This window comes from Sturnira hondurensis, unplaced genomic scaffold, assembly GCF_014824575.4.
Source record: "Sturnira hondurensis isolate 20B ecotype Veracruz unplaced genomic scaffold, ASM1482457v3 Scaffold0005252, whole genome shotgun sequence".
Taxonomy (NCBI): Eukaryota; Metazoa; Chordata; class Mammalia; order Chiroptera; family Phyllostomidae; genus Sturnira; species Sturnira hondurensis.
Window position 1 is genome coordinate 1,929,642 of NW_028077883.1, and position 16,795 is coordinate 1,946,436.

The 16,795-nt window shown below is 40.2% G+C and overlaps 1 protein-coding gene and 1 non-coding gene across 2 annotated transcripts; both read left to right on the forward strand.

Annotated features, from left to right (window-relative positions):
• Nucleotides 1-164: 164 nt before the first annotated feature.
• LOC118987380 (U1 spliceosomal RNA) lies at nucleotides 165-320 on the forward strand. The gene has a single exon (XR_005066555.1). It is a non-coding gene; the product is annotated as a U1 spliceosomal RNA (small nuclear RNA).
• A 9,337-nt stretch (nucleotides 321-9,657) lies between these two features.
• Nucleotides 9,658-16,477, forward strand: COXFA4 (cytochrome c oxidase associated subunit FA4). Its single transcript, XM_037046394.1, has 4 exons — nucleotides 9,658-9,823; nucleotides 10,922-11,010; nucleotides 11,686-11,746; nucleotides 16,263-16,477. Exons 1-4 carry the CDS (start codon nucleotides 9,782-9,784, stop codon nucleotides 16,317-16,319), a joined length of 249 nt encoding a protein of 82 aa, XP_036902289.1. The 5' UTR covers nucleotides 9,658-9,781; the 3' UTR covers nucleotides 16,320-16,477.
• The last annotated feature ends 318 nt before the right edge of the window (nucleotides 16,478-16,795 follow it).

Consider the following 16,795-nt stretch of genomic DNA (forward strand, 5'->3'; position numbering starts at 1 on the left):
GAACCTAGTGAGAAAGAAGCAATAGCTACTCTTGACACACTGGCGATACAATTATAGACCAGATGGTAGGAATTAAATCTGACCAAAAAGCAGGTTTCTGTCACCACAGTGATATTTCTTGGGTTCTAGTGGTCTGGGACATGTGAAGATAACCTCTTTCAAAGTAAAAAACTTGGCAGGGGAGATCTCATGATCACAAAGTTGGTTTTCCCAGGGCAAGGCTCACACCAATGTGTGCTGACCCCTACGATTTCCCCAACTGTGGGAATCTCAGCTGGGTAATTTGTGGTGGCGAGGGACAGTGTTTGTGCTCTCCCCTAAAATGACAACAAAGAGTGAAGGACTACATTTAGCTCCTCTTGTCACAAAGGTGCACAATTCTCAGTGGGCCTCTTTGGAAATGGGAAGCAATGTTTACCTGATCTGGGTGTGCTCCTCTGACTTATTTACTGAGCAAACTGGAAAGTTGCTAGTTGGGGGCAGGGCACTGCAATCAGTCTGGGATGGCAGGTAAATTGTTCTTCAACCAAGATGTATAACCTAGCAGATCTGTTAGTGCTTGAAGCAAATTACCATGCTACCCGAGTTGCCTATCATGAACTGGGTCACATCTGACAAAGTTGTAAGATTGAATATGCATAGCAGCAGTCCAACACCAAATGGAAACTGAACGGGTTTGAGCGGGCTCTGAAGTCATTAAGCTGCAAGAGCAAGTGTTGCAGATGCCCATGTTCTAAGCTCCTGCAATAATGTTCCCTACTCTCTCAACCTGCATCTATGGTTATACGGAGCATTTCCAATGACCGGTTAACTGAGGAAGAAATATTTACAGGTGACTCTGTATGAACTTCTGTCAGTATACCAAAGCAGACAATTGTAGCACTATAGTCCCACTCTGGATTGACTCTGAAGGATGGTAGTGAAAGACAATATGGAAGTAGCTCTTACAATTTTTCCTAGTGATCACTAATGAAAGTTTGACTTACATCTCTGCAACTGTGGCTTTGTTGCTATAGAAGTCTTAGTTTCATGGGAAGAAAGCTTCTCTCAGGAGATAGGGCAATGATTGCATTAAACTCAAAGCTGAGACAGCCACCTAGTCACTTTGGGCTCCTCATGTCAATCAATAAACAGGCAAATGAGAGGGGTTACTCTATTAGCTTTTGTGATTGATTTTGATTAGCAAGGGACAATTGAAATACCTTATTTTTTGGATTGTAAGATGTACCTTTTCGCCCTGGCTGGCGTAGCTCAGTGGATTGAGCACAGGCAAGCGAACCAGAGGATTGCGGTTCCATTCCCAGTCAGGGCACATGCCTGGGTTGCAGGTCAGTTCCCTGCAGGCCAACTCCCAGCAGGGGACGCATGAAAGGCAACCATACATTGATGTTTCTCTCCCTCTCTCCTTCCCCTCCAAAGATAAATAAATAAATTAAAAATCTTAAAAAAAAAAAAGATGTACCTTTTCACCAAAATTTTGGAGGAAAGGGGGTGTGTCTTATAGTCGAATGTAGCTTACCTAGCTCTCTGGGGTGAGGGGGGCCATGGCGGTGGAGCAGGGTCACGGGTTATTAAGTACTTTACCACATTTTTTGCCTCAAATTTTTTTCCTATTTTCCTACTCTAAAATCTAGGTGCATCTTATGGTCTGGTGCATCTTATAGTCCTGCAATAGAGTACTACAACTCAATGAGGGTAAGGATTATGTCTGGAATGCATGAGATTCCCTAGGGGGTACCTCTTTGTTTTTTGCAAAATTATTCCTGTAGTTCCTATATTCCTGGGTTAGGTTTATATCTAGTTCTGCGACAAATAGCTCTCAGGTCTTCTGCAGGATGCCCACACCATTGAACTGGAGAGTTTGGAGGCAACAAGAGATCCAGTGGGGTCTCCCTGTCCTCATGAGTTCCTCCTCACAAGTTCTAATGTGTCTTTGCTTCTGCACTTCATGTCCCACTTCCCTTCCGGTTCCCTCCCTGCTTGACATCAGGCTGCAATGGGAAACACTGCTCCACAACTTCATGATGCCAATTCCTTGCAATAAATCTGTTATTATATATGTATATATCTGGGAAGTTCTCTCTCTCTCTGATTGAACTCTGACTGATATACCTGCCTACATCTCTGACTTATTCTAACTTTTCTATTCTGACTCCTCCCTCCTGGTCTGGTCCTCATTTTAATCATGTTCTCTTAACATTGACCCTCTTTTCTCTTCATACTTTCCTTCTTATACATTCTTTGTAGACAAGCTCACTAATGTGGCCTTTCCTTTTACAATGTACACTGCCAGACCAAACAACTCTTGAGTGATGTTTCTGCCAGTATTCAGAGTATCTTTGATTGCAAATATCATAGTTATCCTAGACTCAATATTCAAAAAATAAAATTGTATTCTTGATCTTGGTGTGGACACTATACACCCAGTAGCCTAAGCCATATATCTGTATTTATTGTGGCACTTGTCACAAGCTTTATAATTATACCCACAGCCCCTCTGGACTACAAGGTGTTAAAGAAAGATGGCAGGGTATTATTTTTCTTATCCTAAGTACTCAGTGGTGCAGACACTGGCCCTGTGTCTGCGGCGTTATGGATGAGATATGAAACAAATTCACATGGACTACTGAGTCCTGTGAAGGAAAAGGGACAGTGTGGCCACCCTCTTAAGAGGAGAGTGCCGGGACCCTTGCCTTGACAAGCTTTTATTGTGTTGAATTTACACAAGAATGAAGCTCATCAATCATTGGCAGGCAGAAATGATTAAACAATAGGTAACATTCAAAGAACTCTGAGGGTTTATTCTGAGTCTCGGTCAGATAGCTAAAGTGCCATAAAATTTGGGGGAAACAAACTCACTTCTTGCTTGGTCCCTTATTATTTAAATTGAGGGTATTAGCAAAGTAGCTTCACAGGATTTTATGCATTCTTTCTTAGGCCTGATTGGGAACCCACCCTTTCCAGAACAGGACTGCACCCACCACCTATATTGTTTCAGGCTTAAGGCATTGTTTCAGGCTTAAATCAGGCAGGGGAAGTAAGGCAGCCAAGAGATTAGGAGACTTCTTGTACACAGAATGAGGACTCAGGCTATGTCAAAGCCAAGGGATGAGGGTCCATCATCTTCTTTTTCTGTAGCCCCCAAGTCCTTCCCTGGAGCCCATGGGATCTTGCCTGTCTTAGGTCATCCCTCCCTCGAGGAATCTTACCCGTGATTAGCTAACCAATCAAGCACTGGGGGCCAGGCAGGGTGAAGTAAAAGGAGCAGAGGCAGTGCCCCTGCCAGGGAGATAAGCTTTGTCTCCTTAGTGGCTTATGGTCCCAAGGTCGCTCACTCAGCCTTAGCCATGTAAGGGTTATAGCTCCTGAAACCAGGCAGAGCAGTTCCCAACACTCGGTATACTGAACAATACATAGTAGGCACTTAATACATGTTTAATAAATGAACATTAATAAATAATGATTGAATAGATGGATTCATAGAAAAGATAGAAATCGCAGATAATAAACGGCAACATAGAAGAGTAATAAAACATTTTTTAAAAAAGGCTATAACCTGATGACTTAGGTATATGGTATAATATTCTAGAAATTGTAAATACAGTTTTCCTAGAACTATTTAGCTGTAAGTTTCCAGTGATGAGAAGTACCACTTATTTCAAATTGCTAGAGTTTCTTTACTTTTTAGTATTCATTGAATTTTGTATGTAAAGTGCTTCAGTTTTAATTTAACCTGATGAGATATATGAAGCTTTGATATTTATAATAGGAAAGTAAACTTTCACAGGCCAAAATATGATTTCACTTTTCTAGTAGAAATTTTATAATTAAATACAGTTTATGCTAAGTAGCCATAATACTAATGGAAGAGCATATTTATTTTTAGATTAAGGCTAGCTACAGAATCTTTATTAACAACTGAAGGTATAATTTGTATTTGTATTATCAGAAAAACAACTCCACTTGTCAATTTACCTGCTAGAAAAATAATTAAATGCCTAAATGCAAGCAGAGTAAAAATATAAGATTCTGCCTTGAATTTACATCAATATAATTGCACTCCATGGCTCACTTATCAAACCATTTCTCTCTAAAGAACCTATTTCTTTACTGTCACACATTAATGATGCATAATCACTATAGCTTCCAGAGTTTTTTAGGCTTGTTTATTCAGAGAAACTGCAACAGAAATCATTTGGGGGAGGGGGGTCCTATTAATATACTGGCTAGATGTTTTTAGAGCTGGTCATCGTACACCTTACGTTTCATTCAAACAAGTAATATTTATATGATCTTTGTGTATTTTATAATCATTCACCAAATTAAATCAAGCAAAGGAACAAGAAATCCAGAGGGCCCAGGTCTCGGGAGCAGGATAATTTAAAAAAACAGCTCCAAATCATTTAAGATATCATGCCCTATGGTTGTTTGATCCCATGTTTAGATACAAAACTTTGTATGAGTCTTCAATGCCAAAACAATAGTTCCAAATCCAAAATTCTTAAAAATCCGGGCTAACCTTTTAAGGTTAACACCTTAAAACACCTTCCTATGCAACCTGACTCTGACTGATAACACCTTCTTATGCAACCTAAGCTCTCATCACACTAACCTCATTTCAATTCCTCCTATACATTATACACTTACACTATGAACTTTGATTTCTTCTGCTTAATTCAGACCATTTCATATATATGGAATGTATATTTTCTCTCTTTTTATGGCCTGATCATTCTGTGGAGATTGTAGTTAAGGTCTTATCAGGCCCCACAGAATTATCAGTAATTTTACTTTTGTATATTTATTGCTCAAATCAAGTCATCTGCCTAAGCGTGGTATAAGGAAGGACCTAGAAATACAATCTTTTCCTAGGAAGGACATTAAATATTATGAATAAAAAGACAATCTACCACAATTTGCCCTTTTTAAAAAATCCTCACCTGAGGACATATTTTCATTGCTTTTTTTTTGAGAGAGAGAGACAGACAGACAGACAGACACTCGGGCATGAGCTCTGACCAGAAATCAAGCCCAAGACCTCTTGGTCTATGTGACAACACTCCAACTGACCACGCCAGGCAGGGCCGTCTGCCCTTCTGACTGCAATCATTTCAATCCTTCTCCTTTCCTATTTCAAAATATACTCACCCTACTCCCCAAGGGAGTTAACCTGAAAGTCCTATGTTATTATCATTGCCACCTCAAATCCCAGGATCCCCGAACAATGCTGTGGTCTCTGTTTGTTCCGGGTACGTTTCCTTTTGATCTGGAGACCTGTGAAGTGACAATTATTCACCTCACAATGTGCAAAATACAATGGTAGAACAGGAATTGCATGACTGTAGTTAAGTACATTTATACTGTTCAGAAAGAGAAAGAATGGGTGACACACACTGGTCCTGAAAATCTCACAAGGCAGAAGTTGCTGCTGGCTGAAGGTGTGGAATATTCCTTGATTAGGCCTTGATATTGCTATTTTGGGATTAGTTCTATTTCCTTCTTCCCTGTGGTTCCTGTCTTCCATTCTGGAAAGTCTTATCTTAGATCCACTAAAGAGGACATTATAAAATAGGCTTTCCTTGGAAGATAAGCAAATCTCTCAGCCTGCTTCCCAATTCCAGATGGTTGGTGAATCCAAGTGTCCTGACACATTTCAAACGGGGTCACAGATACTTGATCCCAAGGCTGATGTTTTTTTCAGCACTACTTGGTCTACTTCTCTTCCATTTGACTCCAGTAAACCCCATCAAAAAAGCCATACTGACAATTTTTTAACAGTTACCTGTTTCTTTCTCTAGATTTAATTTCAGTCACTTAAACCCCATCAGGCTTTGGTGGGAGAGCCACACCTTTATGTGTTTGACTTTCAAATTGTTCAGTTGAGAATGGCTACTTTCTTGAATACACATTCATTAACTTCAGGATCTTTTTAAAATTTTTTATTGATTGATTTTAGAGAGAGATAAAGGGAGGGAGAGAGGGAATGGGGAGGAAAGAGAGAGTTAGAGTTGTTGTTCCATTTATTTATGTATTCATTGGTTGATTTTTTTGTATGTGTCCTGACTGGGGATCGAACCCTCAACCTTGGTATTGTTACCGAACAAAGGGTCCGAGGGGGGGGCAATACTTGGCCCACCGACGGATGCCAAAAACTGCTGCAGAAAACAGAGACCCCTCCCAAGGACGATACACTAAAATCTTAAGGTCCTTCTGTCCGCCGCCAATTGGAAACACATCTCTCAATGCCAGAGATTTGTGAAAAGGAAACAAAATGTTTATTTAATGCTATTCAGGCCTAATGCCTTCCTTGAAATATTAAAGTCTTTAAGGGTATACACCTACACACACACACAGCTGCCTTCTCCCACTGTCCCAACTCCGGGTACCGTAAATCAGGAAAAGAGCACACGTCCGTTTTTCTCCCAGGCCGCTGGCACGTGAGCTGTGTTGCCTGCCTGTCCAGGCAGGATCTCCAATTAATCCAAAGTCATGCGGCACCTTTCACCGGCAAGAGTTCTTTGTACCAAGTCCTAGTCAAAGTCTCTCCTGCTTTCCAGGCTACTCAGCCAAAGGGAGCACGCCAAAGTTGCGTGGGCCTCTTCTACCAAAGCCGCACTCCACCGAAAGCGCGTCTTTCTTCTTCACCTGGCCGCAGGGATCTCCATTCTGGCAAAGTTGCGTGGTTTTCTCTTCCACCTGGCCAAGAGGGGGTCTGCACTCTGCTGAAACTGCATGGCTCTCCCTCCTAATGGCTACAGGGGTCTACATCTTTCTAAATAGCGTGGCTCTCCCCCTCATCTGGCCAAGAGGGGGTCCTCACTCTGCTAAAGCCACATGGCTCTCTCCTAAAGGCTACAGAGGGTCCTCACTCTGAGAAGCAGCCCCAGTTCCAGCCTGGGTAGCCCCCACTCTGCTAAAGCCACATGGCTCTCAAGCAGCCCTCTCTGAGCAGCAGCTCCCAATCCTAGCCTGGGTAGCAGCCACTCACTTCTCCCTGGCCCAAAACTTGGCCACAGCTATTTAACATATCTATAAAACCAGTTAAAGGTTATAGATATGTTAAATGACCATTCCAGAGGTTAGCTGCAAACCTGTTGCTATGCAAAACAGCTCTCAATGGCCCTGCTCCATTTGTCCCTTCCCCCAACTGACACCTTGGGGAGGGGGGCGGTGAGGACATCCTAATATTTCCTCCAATATTTCTGTACACTTTGAGTTCTGGACACCATTCCAAATCTTTTCTGGGCCCCCCCTTGGCTGCACCCTGTATCAGTATATCTGGACAATGTTTTAACCAACTGAGCTACCTGGCCAGGGCTGAATTCAGTGGTATTCTTTATTTCATTATCAACTGTTATCATTAAAAATAAAATATCCCCTTCTAATTTCTTTGCTGAAATCCTACCTATACTTAGTGCTGTTAGGTTTCTATAGTCACTTCTAAATATTTTTCATGATTTTTGTGCTTAAATTTTAAAACATAGCCATCCTTCTTACCATAGTCTGTAAGGTCAATGTCAGAGAGGCCTTTACAGTCTCTTTGATCTCATTTTCTTCTCTACTTTGTTATGGATCAACCACATTGGCCTCCCCTGAGCATTTTTTTTTTTTTTTTACTTCAAAACCACTTCTCTTGACAATTGAAATGTTCTTCTCACAGATCTTCACCAGGTTACCTCCTTCTTTTCATTTAGATTCAGCTCAGATATTACCTCTTTAGATGGACCTTCCTTGTCTATTGTCACTAAAGGAAACTTTCCTCCCCTCCCCTGTGTGCTTCTGTCTCATTATTCTCTTTAATTGGTTTATCACTATCTAAAGTTATCTTAATTGTTTGTTTACAGTTTGTCTTTCCAACCAGCATGGAAGCTCCATTAGGACAGAACAAGTTTCTCGTTCCCTGACATCTACCTAGAAGAACTGTGCCTGGCACAGACTACACGCTCAGTAAAGATTTACTGAATGAATGAACAAGATACTAGTCTTCCTAAGCTTCATGATACATCATCTTGATAATAACCATTTATCTTTTTTTCCCCTACTGGCCATATCTCTTCTCCCAAGCATTGTATGTTGGACTTCCTCAGCTCCACGTCCTTTGCTTCTCTTTTCACTGTTTCTTCTCTCCCTAAACAATCTGTCTCATTCAGTCATATGGCTTCAATTCCCATCAACAAATTGAGTCCTAAATATATTCTTTAATCCAGGTTGCTCTTCTGCCCTACATAAATCTCCTTGAATCCTACATACACACCCATCATTCTCTATTGCTCCTTATTTAATAATTGATGTCAACCTCCACACAGATAGTAAAAAATTGAACCTCTGAAGAAAGTATCCTAGACTTATCCATCTTCTCACTTTCCCATATTCTACACATCACTAAATCCTGTTGGTGCTACTTCCTTAATACTTATGGAATCTTGTCTTCATTATTGCATTTTCTACACTAGTTACCATTATCTCACATACTGACTGTTGCAATGACTCATTAACCAGTGCCTCCGGTTTCACGCTAATCTCCTTTAATTCATTCTTCACAAAGCAATCATTTGAAACCACAGTATCTTGCTTTGCTTAACTTCCCAATTCTTTCAACATAACACTCACGTTGTGCAAGTAAGTGGTCATTGGCTCCTCAGATCTGATCCCCTCATTCTTCAAGTGCCAGCCATACCAGACCTCCTGCAACTTCTCAAAAGGTCTCTCTGGATTCAGACCTATCACCTGTTACCTCTGTTCTGTACACCTGCATCCTCCATTTTCAGTCAGTTAACGTCCACTTCTCCTTCAGGTCTAACGTTACTTTATAGAAGGAGCCTTTTCCTACTCCTCTCAGACCCAATTACCTGTTTGATCATTTGATTAATGCTTTTAAACTCAGTTTACCCCTAGCGCCCCCTAAAATTTGACCCATAGAAAGCTTTGGGGTGACCGAGATGGGGGAGAGAGATATGAAAACTGTACTGTGTTACTGGAAAAGGTGTGTAGGGAAACGACCGTTGATAAGACATTTGAAGAATGCTATTTTGAGGCCGGGGAGAAGGCAATGTCACAAATGTCTTTGCGACGTTGCACGTTCAATTGAGGTTCAGGGACCTGAAGGTTTAGAGATCACAATGGCAGAACTATTGCCATCTTTAAAGCATTTACTAGTTTTTATCCTCTGCCCGTAAGCGACAGTCTAAGACAGGAAGCAGCTGCAGTCTTCGTAAACCGCAGTCAGTGACCTTAGCGGCAAGAGACTCGACCTGCCCTCCAAGCGCCAGGCGCTCAGCTGCCGGAGGCGCCGCTGTACTCCCTCTGCGGCGGTCAGGACCCGCCGGCGCGCGCCCCGCACGCGCGCCCCCAGCGCCTCGGCGCGCGGACCTGCCCGGCGGGCAGGCGCCAGGCGAGAGGACCCGGAGGGCGGGGAGCGCGCGCCCGCCTCCGTCTCCCCACGCGAGGCCTCCTGAAAAAGTGCCTGTCTGGTCAATACAAGTGTTCTAGTTCTGAAGGAACAAATTACCCGTTGGGAATGCACATGGCACAGGAGTAAGAAAGTTTCGCTCGGAGTGGATCGCCAAAGGTCTGGTTAGGTTAGCGTGGACGCGTGAGGCTCCAGGTGAAGCAGGCGCTGCCACGGACAGCCGCGCGGAGGCCCTCTTGCCGCAGGGTGCCCAGGGGACCTTCAGGTAGGAGGTCCTGGGTGACTTTGGACGCCCGCTCATCCTCTGCTTACTACTTGTTCCCGGGCTGTGCGGCTTTCCTTTCCCTCTCTCCGGGATCTTCTGCCGTAGCCATGCTCCGTCAGATCCTCGGGCAGGCTAAGAAGCATCCTAGCGTAAGTTCGTGACCGGTCCCCGGGTGGGCACCCTGTGCGGGACTGCGGCGACACTGCGGCTGCCCCAGTGCCTTGGGAGCTTCCTCCTTCCCTGTCGCTTACTGGTTCGCTCCTGGAGGCCGGACCTGGCCTCTTTTTGCCCTATCTGCTCCAGGCCCTTGAGCCCTGACCTTCCTCGCCGAGCTTGGTGGGGCTGGGGCTGGCTGGCTGAAGGTGAGGAGTACGTTCGAGGAAAGGAGGAAAATAAACTGGTGAATGTTGGAACAGTTTGGTAGCCGTGGCTTCTTGCGGATTCCTCGGACGAAGGGGAGTGATTGTGCTCTGTGTGGGTTAGAGACAAGTAAAGCTTGGGTTACCCATTTTTTCTGCCGTCTGGGATCCCGTACACTCTGTTGAACCGCCAGGCCTTGTGGCAAACAGGGTCTACGATGGTGGAATCCTCAGTTTATTTCAACCTATTGATATCTTGAAGGAATTTGGCTCAGAATTTAATTGCTGTCAAGTTCAGTGTCTCTCATTTTCCCCTAGCACATCAATGTACTGTGGTTTAAAAAGCTAAATTACGCAGTCTTTAATCTTTATCTTAAATTCGTTTGTTTACTCACGAAGCATTGGTAGCAATATCAGAGACTATGCCTAAAATTAATATTTGTAACCGGTGTGTTTCTGTCTACTCAGTTTATGTCCTTTATGATGTGTATGTCAAGGCAGGCTTAAGTATTTTTGCCAAGAGCTTGTTTTTCAAGCCTCAAAATAAAGGAAGCTGGAATATTTAATGGGAATGATGCATAAAAGTTAGAAAGGTAAAGTAGATGATATATTTTCTTGGGAGGTTTTGAAACTTGAGTATTTTTTTCTACATTAAACCAGTATCATCTTCACATCCTTTGGAAATTCCACTTCATTCTTTTGAGCACCGTAATAAGAAATACTACTTAAATGTAAGAACTACCTTTATTAAAATTTTTAAACAGAATTGAAAAATAGCGGTTTGAAACTTAGGAATCAATATGTAGAAGCTACTGTAGCTTTTCTGTTATCAGTATCTAGGTTTTGAAGACAACGAATAATTCTTGTCTATTTTGTGTTTGGTTCTAGTTGATCCCCCTCTTTGTATTTATTGGAGCGGGGGGTACTGGGGCACTGCTGTATGTCATGCGCCTGGCAATGTTCAACCCAGATGTCTGGTAAGTACTTAAAACATTTGAAACTTTGATGGTTTATCAAGCTAGCATAGCAGGAACAGTTTTTCTGGGGAGGCAGCAGCAAGTAATAGAAAGAACCTGAGTTTTGTAGTCATACAGTAGGTTCTGATCCCATTTCTTCTGTTGCCGTTTGCTTTTCCTAGTTCATAAAATCATCTAAATTTCTCTTGAGTCTCATTTTCCAATCCTGTAGAGTAGAACTGCTAATACCTATCTTGTAAATATTGTGGTGATTATTTTTATAAAAAGCTTAATCAGGGTCGCTGACACATATACATGATTTTTGCTTGCTTTTCCGTAATAACATTTTTAAAATTAAGTTGGAAAACACCAGGCGAAGGAAAAAGCAAGCCTGTTTTATGCACTTTTCTATATATCACTTCATTGATGAAATAGAAAACTTTAGTAATAGTCAAGAATGAAGTTTCCCGTGACAGGGATAAGGACAAGGACAACTGCCCCAAGAGGTTCTGTTTACCTTTTTTCTAATCGATTGCATGGGATTCCTTATTATAGACCCTTTCTCTGTTTAAACTTACAATGAAAACACCATACTTCTCACTTAATAAGAAGTGAGACCGATCTTTTCAAAACATTAGCTTTTTAAGAAGTGCAAAACTATTTTAAATCATTTTTTATTGCTATGTTTTGTTTTAGTTGGGACAGAAAGAATAACCCAGAACCCTGGAACAAGCTGGGTCCCAATGAGCAATATAAGGTAAGCTACAAAGTTGTTTCAGAGTGCTAGAGTGTGTTTTAATAAAGTTTTTCATGGAGTAGTTTGTTTTTGCAGTTGGATACACAGGTAAAGTTCCATTATAGAGAACTTTCAAGAGCTGCTAGACTGTTCTGTGAAATTAAACTGGTGTGTTTTTCTAATAAGTATTTCTGCTAAGAAGTTTATTCACAGACTAGAGTTGGGCTATGAAATTAAGATAATATCTCAATTCTACTGATTTGATGAAGAAAAGGGGAGAGACAGTATAGCTATTTACCATTTTCATAGATGTTAGTCTAGTATAGTTTTTCTCAAGCTTCACTGAACATAGGTATCAACTGGAGAGTTTGTTTAGATTTTTCAGCTCCACCCTAGGTTCTGATCCAACTGGTCTGTTGTGGAGATGGAGGATTTGCATTTCTAACAAGGTTTCCCATGATGCTGACACTGCTGGTCCAGGAACCACACTCAGGGTAACACTGATCTAGTAAAATAAATGTTTTGGCTGGCAGCTCTTCTTGGTATGGTTGAAATATTTCATGTGAAGATTAGTAGGAAGAAATGAAAGTCAGATGAATCTGAAATTTTACCGTGAACCTTCTAGGTAAATTTTTTAACACCTTTTCTGAGGAGTGGTTTGTGGAACTACTCTTCCGAAGAATGATTTCATGGACTGGAACCTTTTTTGTTTTTTTAATATAATTGACATGACGTTTAGGTTTATACATGTTGGTTTGGTATATTGCAGCATGATTGCTACAGTAGCATTAACTAATACTTTTATCCTATCACATAATTATCATTTTGGGGGGTGTGTAGAGAACACTTAAGATCTAGTTTCTTGGTGACTTTGGAATTTGTAATACAGTTGACTAGGTCTCCAGAACTTATCTACTAGGTGCCAGTTTGTACCCTTAAACAACGTCCTCCCAGTTCTTCCGTCTCTTAGTAACCAGCATTCTATTCTCTGTTTTTATTAGTTCAGCTTTTTAGATTTTACATATAAGTGATATTATACAGTATTTGTCTTTCTCTGTCTGACTTAGCTCACTTAGCATAATGCCCTCAAGGTCCATCCATATTGTTAATATCTGAGACCATTTATTGATTCCCCAAACATAACCCTCCTTAACGTGTAAAATTTTTGTATGTAAAGACAAACCCTTGCAACATCAAAAAAACCCAAAACAAAACAAAAGGGGGGCAGTTTTATAGGGTATAATTTTATATACCATACAGCTTACCTATTTAAAGTATATAACTCATTCATGCACTTTCTACTATATCAGACTGCTTCATCAAAAGAAAAATAATAGTTTGCATAAGCACTTTCAAGAAGAGGTAGTCTGACCAATGTGTGTCTAGGACTCCTTACAGAGGTGTCAAAACTCATTTTCACTGGGGGCCACATCAGCCTTGCGGTTGCCTTCAAAGGGCCGAATGTAATTTGAGGACTGTATAAATGCAACTACTCCTTAACTGTTAAGGGAGAGCTCGGCACTGCCGCTGGGTAGAAAGAAGGTGCCGGGCTGGATAAAACAAGGTGGAGGGCTGGATTCGGCCTGAGGGCCTTGTGTCTGCCACCTGTGCTAGGAGATGCACCGCCATAATGGAGATGGATGCTCTCATTACTGGTAACAGCAACTTTTAAGATAATTATCACCTTTTGCTGATTCCAAGCTTTACACTTAACCTTTGGATTATAATTTGGCTTCCAAATTTCTAAAATGACCTCATTATAAGAAATAAAAATGTATCAGTGAAGCTAACATGAGCCATCTGATCTCTGTTAAATTTTGCCTCAAAAAATATAAACAGGCGTTGTAGGGTTTTTTTCCCCTCTCATAAATTTGTTTAAATTAAGTCCATTCTAGAGAAAATTGACTCGTATCCAATAAAGTTTAAAAAAGAAAACCAAAAAATAGGCATTGATCCTTCTGCCAAGGAACATTTTGGAGTCTCTGGGTCTGTGTAGTTTACGAAGCTTCCCAGGTGATTCTGATAATGAAGCCAGTTACCAGTGCTCTGGGAAATGACAACATGCCAGTATGAGGCCACGTGAATTCGGAGACGGATTGTTGCTACAATAAAAATCTAACGTGCGTGGCACAGATTGGGCTTCGAGTAGCTGTGACACTGATGTTAGATCCTGGAAAGATAAATCTTACAATAGCAAAATATTTGATAAAGTGTCACCTACTGTGCTTGGAAGGTGGACAAGTCCCTGCAGAGCTGTTACAGGAAAAGATTTTGGGAAACAGGATGTTAATGGACTATTACTGCTGGCTGTATTTGTTAAGAGATAGGCTTTTATAAGAATTGGATGATTTGCAAGCAGAAATAAAAGGGAACAAGTCCAGAAATTAGTGAGCCTAGAAAGAATGAAGCCTACTACTGCTTCTAAACCCTTAGTGAGGTAGACTAGGTGATTTTATCATTCACTGCCCTTCACGTGAGAGAATTTGTTTTTATGGCTCACTGACATCAGGTTTGACCATGTGACCTCCTCTGGCAAATCATAAGTGAGGGGAAGTGATATCTGCCACTTCTAAACCAGTGTGTGGTTACCCGCATTGTGCCTTTCCATCTGTTGTGAGACCAACATTGACAGTTAAGGATTACACATTCAGCCTAGGATAGGAATCAGGAGAACAGGGACAAATTAGTTTGTAAGTGGTATATGATCTGAATGAAAAATAAACCTTTGTTGTAAATCACTAAGATTTGGAGGTTATTTGTTGCCTCTTTACAAAGCTAACTAATACAAATCAGAGAGGGGACTGAAATAGGATTTAAGCATCAACAGCTCAGCAACACTTCTCAGTTAAATAAAAAGCCCAAAGTCAAGATCAGAATATGTCCTGCCTTCCCAGCTGTTCTAAAGACCTTCAAGGTAGCAATTAAATTCAGAAAAAGAATGGGGACATGGAAGCTGAAAAAGCAGATTTGAAAATTACTTCAAGAATTTTGATACTGGCACATGGAACTAAATAGAAGCAAATACATGAGAAGCCTGGTTTGTTTAAAAAAAAAACTGGAAAAGATACTGTGACCTTTATACTCTGCATGGGTATAGTGGCTCGATGCTGCTTATTCAGTGTTTGGCAACCTGATCTTCATTGCCTCTTTTATAGAGAATGAGTAAAGTTGTGTTAACTAGCCAAGATAAACAAAACATTCTGCCTGTAGTGCCTGGCGTCTATTTAAAAAGGCCCCCAAATTTTTATTTTCTTAAACCTGTAGTTTCTTTTACAAACATTCCCATAATATTTTGTTAACATGTTAGCAGTAGCATAGTTTTTGTTTTGTTTTGTTTTGTTTTTAAGACCTACTAGCTAGATTCAGTTGCTTCATGAGAGAATATTGTCAGAACAAAGAATACTGCTTTAGGGCTTATTCCTACTTCTCTACCTATGAAAGTGTTACCTCAAGGATATCAAGGATAGACTTTACTACCTGGGTTTTTTTTTTACAGTCAAATGAATAACAATTTTTTGTTAGAGATAGTTAGGGTGTGTTTGGAGAAAGAAAACAAGGGACTTAAAAGGATACAGATTTATGAGCTTCTTGTTTAAATCCCCAAAGGGTGAATGATTCTGCGATTTTTTTTTGAGTCTTCAAGTAATTATATATAGCACAATTTCATCAGTGTTGTTTGGCACAAGAATGAGTAAACCCAAGATTATAGCCTTATTTGGGCTTATGTACAAATTCTAATGTTTCCTCAGTGTGGAGTCAGTTTAAGACATGAGTCATTTAAAAGAAGTTATTGAGATTGAGAGGAAGCTTTTAAAGCATTTGTAGTAAGAAATCTAATATTATTTTTAATGTAAGAAAGTTTTTGGAAATGACAACGTCCAAATATTTAGTATAATTTAAATGTATTATTCAAAAACCAAAAATATAGTACTATTTAAAAGCTTTTGTACCAAAGATGGTCAGATGTCAGTTTGATATTGATGTAGTCTGGGTTAGGAACGTAATGTGGGGAAAAGCTATCAAAGTAAGCTGATTTGTATCTAAAAAGTTATGTAAACCACACAACAAAGCATTACCACATTACTGGCTTATCCTGGTTGCTATAAATCTCTCCTGTCTAACTTATAAAACTTTGCTAATCAAAGTAAGGGTGATAATTCTTGCTATTCCTGTATTCTGTTGGAGATTATCTGTATCCTGAGTGGACATGAAAGTAAAAACTTAAGAGTTGGAAGTGTGTATCAAAAGGAATTCTTATTCACTATGTAATAAGAATTTTTTAGAGGTTTTGACTGACAGAGTATACTAGTTAGCACTGCGCTTTTGCAGTAGACTGAATATTTTGACCTTACAAAATTGTTAATAAAGAGCTGGAGTTTGGGTGTCTTATCTTTTAATAACTTTCACATTATAAGTAATTAATAAAAATTCATGTTTGTAATTTTTACTGTAGGTAGCTGAATAAAAATAATTCTAAAACTTCTATACAATCTCTGTATTTGATAGATTATCTAAAAATTTTTTTTTCTTTTCCAAGTTCTACTCAGTGAATGTAGATTACAGCAAACTGAAGAAAGAAGGTCCTGAGTTCTAAATGAAATGTTTCAGTAAAAAGCTGCTTAGAATGAAGGTCTTCCAGAAGTCATCCGCACAATTTTCCACTTAACCAGGAAATATTTCCCCTAAATGCACGAAATCATGTTGGTGTATTCTGTTGGGGTTTACACTGATTAATAAATGTTTGAAACTTGATGTGTCTCACTATTTAATGATGAAAATGCGCTCTGAATTTTATAACTGGGGTATAGGAAATAAATACTAGAATTTAAAGAATTTCTTGAGTGTAATTTGAAAATAAGACTTTAAGTTGCTCAGTAAGATACTTTGATTTTGTGGTAGGCCATAATTTCACTAGAGCATAATTAACAACTGCAACTGGAAAATATACAAAGGTACATCAGGAAGAATATTTAAGCCTCTTTGGCATTGGCAAAATGGAATTTACTTGCTGATATTGAAGTAGGTGTAATTGTTACCAATGATTATTACCATGGTGAACATTCTCTTTGC